Source organism: Sminthopsis crassicaudata, chromosome 3, assembly GCF_048593235.1.
Source record: "Sminthopsis crassicaudata isolate SCR6 chromosome 3, ASM4859323v1, whole genome shotgun sequence".
NCBI lineage: Eukaryota > Metazoa > Chordata > Mammalia > Dasyuromorphia > Dasyuridae > Sminthopsis > Sminthopsis crassicaudata.
This window is the reverse complement of record NC_133619.1, coordinates 287,839,071-287,843,772: the sequence shown is the minus strand read 5'-3', so window position 1 is coordinate 287,843,772 and position 4,702 is coordinate 287,839,071. Positions and strand designations below refer to the sequence as shown.

General features: G+C 33.9%; 1 protein-coding gene across 1 annotated transcript in view; it reads left to right on the top strand.

Annotated features, from left to right (window-relative positions):
* Window positions 1-4,471, top strand: part of LOC141561392 (uncharacterized) — a 5,602-nt gene extending 1,131 nt beyond the window's left edge. The window contains exon 2 of the mRNA XM_074300885.1: window positions 2,207-4,471. Within this exon, the coding sequence (XP_074156986.1) occupies window positions 2,207-2,229 (23 nt within the window). The 3' untranslated portion in view covers window positions 2,230-4,471. The remainder of the gene's footprint in view (window positions 1-2,206) is intronic.
* The last annotated feature ends 231 nt before the right edge of the window (window positions 4,472-4,702 follow it).

Here is a 4,702-nt window from a genome sequence, read left to right as displayed (position 1 = left end):
AGAACAAAGAAAGAAAGAAAGAGTCCCAGAGCAAATGTTAAAAGTCACACCAGAACACTTGACCTCACCTCCAGTAACTGCCTAGAGTCTAGACTTTTATCTATTTAAACTACATTATTTTGCTGTCCTGGTAGGGAGTTTGTAAGTAGAGAGTCACCTGCACCCTGACAGGTCTTACCCAATTCTACCAGGTTTACCATAACCTGTTGGGCTTACACCTCAGACCTACTGAGCTGAGAAAAGAAAGATAAACATTCATAAATAAGAGTATTGAATTGCTTTCCCTTTCTTAGTGCCCTAATGTACAGAACAATTAGTAGAGAAGTCGAGTCAGAAACACAGCAGCAGTTGCTAAATGGCAGGGAGATGGAGGGGAGAAGGCAGGGAATAAAGAGCATCGGGAGAGGAATAGTGTAAAATTAATCAGAATTTCCCTAAAATAGCTCAAACTCTGGTGGGAGAGTTTTCTTTTTCTGCTACAAAGGAGGAGCAAACTCCACTAGCTTTGTTTCACCCTTTGGCTTAGGAGTATAATAATCATTCTTGGAGAATAGAACAAACAGAATACTTTCTTAATTGTAAAGTGGTCCTTTTGTTATCCAGTCCTAACTTCATTCTGGGCTGTAACCAGTGAATCCCTGTAGCTTAATAAAAATATTTACATATGTTGTTAATATTATCTTATATTGCTTTTTGTTTGCCATATTTACCATATGTTTCAAAATATTATTACAACCTTTCCTTACATATCCATTCATTTGACTTTGTGCTATAAAAGTTCACTATGATATAACAGGCAAACTCAATACAAAGAAAATCTCTAGAAAACTTAATATGGATTTTACTTATACTTTTAACAAGACACTCAGGCAAGATAGTATACATGGCTTTTGTTCACAGTTTGTATTTTATTCACTAAATAGTTTAACATAGATTTATTTTTTGAACTTGGTTCTCACTCTTGCCTTGTCAAATCTCTTGACTTTATATCCTCTTATATCATTAAATTACATTTTTATAAACATTTAAAATATGTACTTGAAGCAGCATCTGGAAAAGGTGCACATTGCTGAAAGATAAGGGGTATTCACTAGACATTGCAGAAAAATCAGAGTAAACAAGCCTATAGGATTGGGAGTTGGAAGTGACCTTTGAGATCTTCTTGTTCAACACCCTTAGTTTACAGGTGAAAAAAAATTGAGATCCAGAAAGGTTATGTTGCTCACCCAAGATAACAAAAATTATCCAACCAGATTTCAAATCCAGGGTTCTATTTATTATACAGTACTATCCATGTAGAAGGTCTTTCCCGAATGTTCTCAAATGTGGCAGTGGTCCCCCTTGCTGATTTTCACAATCCATTTCTCCCCTTTTTTTCTTTATTCGACCCTCAGTAAGTTCTATAATGACTTCTATTAACATCTTGATCTTATATAAATTGATTTAGTCATATATTCTTATGGTCATTTCATCTCATTTTATTCTGTCTTGAAGGAACAGACTAATAGGATGAATTTCTCCCAGTTTAGATCATTTGATGATGAATAACTTCTAGCAATTATTTCTGTTGGAGGATTCCTTTTTCCCTCTTTAATCTCTAAAGAGACCAAAACTCTTGTTTTATTGATAGTTACCCCACTCTACCCCACCATAGTATTACTCCCAACATTTGACTATTGCTCTTGGAGCACCACCTTGATAACATATTCTTCAGGACCCAATTCTTTCTTGTAATCCATATTAAAAATTAAACAGATATGGCAATGTAAAATCTTTCACATATCACCTCCCTCAATTAACTTGTGAGATGGCCATTTCCTTGCATATATTATTTCTTAGATTGAAACTCTAGTCTAAAGCCAATTACTGTATGCTTATAACATTATGGCAAAAGCATTCTGTTTATTCTAAGGGGCAGATTCTTTTAACTAATATTTTAGCTACTTGTTTTTTCTCCTCTGACAATTCTGAAGGACTTTTGCTTGCTCCTTCAATGTGACTATTTTTAATGAAATATACTTTATTTGTCCTTCAAAAGAGGACAAGCTATCCCATCTTGTTACTAACTCTTCCCATCAAGATTCTCTTAGTCAATGTAAAGGGCCACTTTTCAGCCGGGAAAAAGGCCAAAACATTACACCTAGTTATTCTTATTTCCTTAGAGAAAATGTCTCTGGTTTAATTTTTCACTCATTTTCCTGTACAGATGGACAGAACCTGTATTTGTGAAGCAAAAACAGGCAAATATCTTGCTTTAGGGACAAACAGAGGGGTCCAGGGATTGACATGTCTGGATGCAAGCCTCTTTCATTGCTCTACTTCTAGTGAAGATATAACCTTCCCAGCCAGACAGTGACTTCTGTTCATTTGATTTGTTTGGTGTCATCAGGCCACTGTCAAGCCTAGACAAGAGGGCACTCATCAACAATGCTTGTCGTCACCTGAGTTTGGCCACAACTGCAATTTGGATATTTGCACTGACTCATTCCTTGAAGCTTATATGTGCAATGACCTTGGCCAGTCTGAAACCTGTGCAGAATCCATTATCTGTTTCAAATAGGGGTGGGTGAAGAGCCTGCCTGCCTGCCTGCCTGCCCGAGAACAACCTTCAACTTAAAAATAATGCAATTTTCACTGAAGGATACAGGACTGAAGGACAGGTGGAAATGGAGCTGAGGAAACATTGTAAAACTGACCTTTGCACAGTAAGTTTCTCCCTACCTGCAATGGTATAATGGCCAGAAACATGATCTGAATTTTTATACATACATGTATGTAGTTTTATGGATGTGTATGCATGCATATATGTGAATTACTGAATGTATATATAAACACATGGATGCACATATATATGTCTATATATGGAGTGTGTGTGTGTATTTCACAATTCACTTATTTGAGTGAGCTGGTGACAAAGTCTTTAAACAGTTTCCCTTACTTTGCAAGATAAAATTTAGATAAGCATTATTGTAGAATAGAAGAGTGTTTTGGGTTTTTTTTTTTTTGTCATAACCATTTTTTCATTAGCATGGGAAATTTAAAGTATGAAAAGTCTCTTTTCTGATGTAGATGGGCAACTTCTTTGTGACAAAGTTTGAGAAACATATATGGGGCATAGAGAAGTAATTTGTCCAAGTCCATAAAACTAATGTCTCAGAGACAGAAAGGTCGTCCTGATGACATATCCTCTATATTTTATATTACATTGTCTCTCATGTAATGTAATTGTAACTGAAAAAAAGAATGAGACAACAAATATAACTTTCCTAGATAAAAAATAACTAAAATCTTTAAATATATATAAGATATAGAGATGTAAATATATATCATATGCATAAAATATAATATGTATATATCACACATATTGATTTTATGTGTTTATACATATTTATGTATGTATACATATACAAGTCATTTTTTTATATATGTATGTATATGTATGTGTATATATGAGTGTATGTGTGTATACCTATACTGGTATGGATATATGTATGGATATACATGGATATATTGTTCCTTAAAGAATAAAAAAACTGTTAGCTCTGTTAATTAATGAATCCACATAATTGTCACTAGCCATTTCTTTCAAATGAGATACTGAAAAGCTAATCAACTTCCAGCTGAACTGAATTACAACTCTTGGCTCCCAGGTATAGTCTAAAATGGTGTCTAAGTGGTGCTAAAACAATTACTTAATTCAGACAACCAGTCAACTCAATTACAAAAAAAAAAAAAAAATGTCAATCCAGGTTTGATTGAATCAGCCTCTTTAGGGACAACTTAAAATGACCAATTGTTGTACAGAATTGACGAATTATAAAACTAAATTTGACTGGTCAGTTCAAAATTATTAATTAAACCAATGAGTCTATCAGGTGTGTCTTCCAATAGGTATTCCTGCTTTTTATTAAAAAAAAAAAAAGTAATTAACAGGGTTATGATTCACTAAATGTCAGAATTTTAAAAGTGTATGCCTGTTATAATTTGTAGTTCCTATAAATAAAATCATATTTTTCAATGCAATAATACTTTTCAAATCAAATTCCTTTAATTATAGGAATTCTGTGTTCACTTTGTCAATTTCACAATCCTTGTAACCATGTAAACCATGCAAAAGTACATGCAAAGCTGTTTGTTAGTTTCTGGGGACAGAGACTGCATGGCACAGACTCTATCCTCAAACAACTGACAAACTCTTTCTTCCTCAGGAAAAATGTCTCCACAAACACTTATGAAAAAAATGCTAGCAAAAATAATGCCTCAGCTTCATAGTATAAGCAAACAGAACTTTGTGTCTGAATAATTGCAATGCCTTTTAGAAGCAGATTCATCATGTTTGAAATTTGTATTACATATCACAAATTTATTTCAAATAAAAAAGGTGCATGTAATTAGTAATAAAGGAAGAGCCAAGTATGTATAATATCCATGGTGTTATAACAGGGATAGCTGACCCTATGTCAACATTTGGGGAAATAATAAAGCTACACAAATTGTATTCGTGTATTTTGATTCTTTTGTAGTAACATCAGATACTTGTAGTGGAAAAACTTTAAGGCATTAACTTGCAACCAGTGTGTTTGTGAAGTGTAGGTGGGATGGACGTTCTAACTTTATCCCACACTACACCCCTCTAGTAAATTATCTATCTACATTAGGCCAAACACAAACCCCACAAACACATTCTGTTCTTTCTACCATC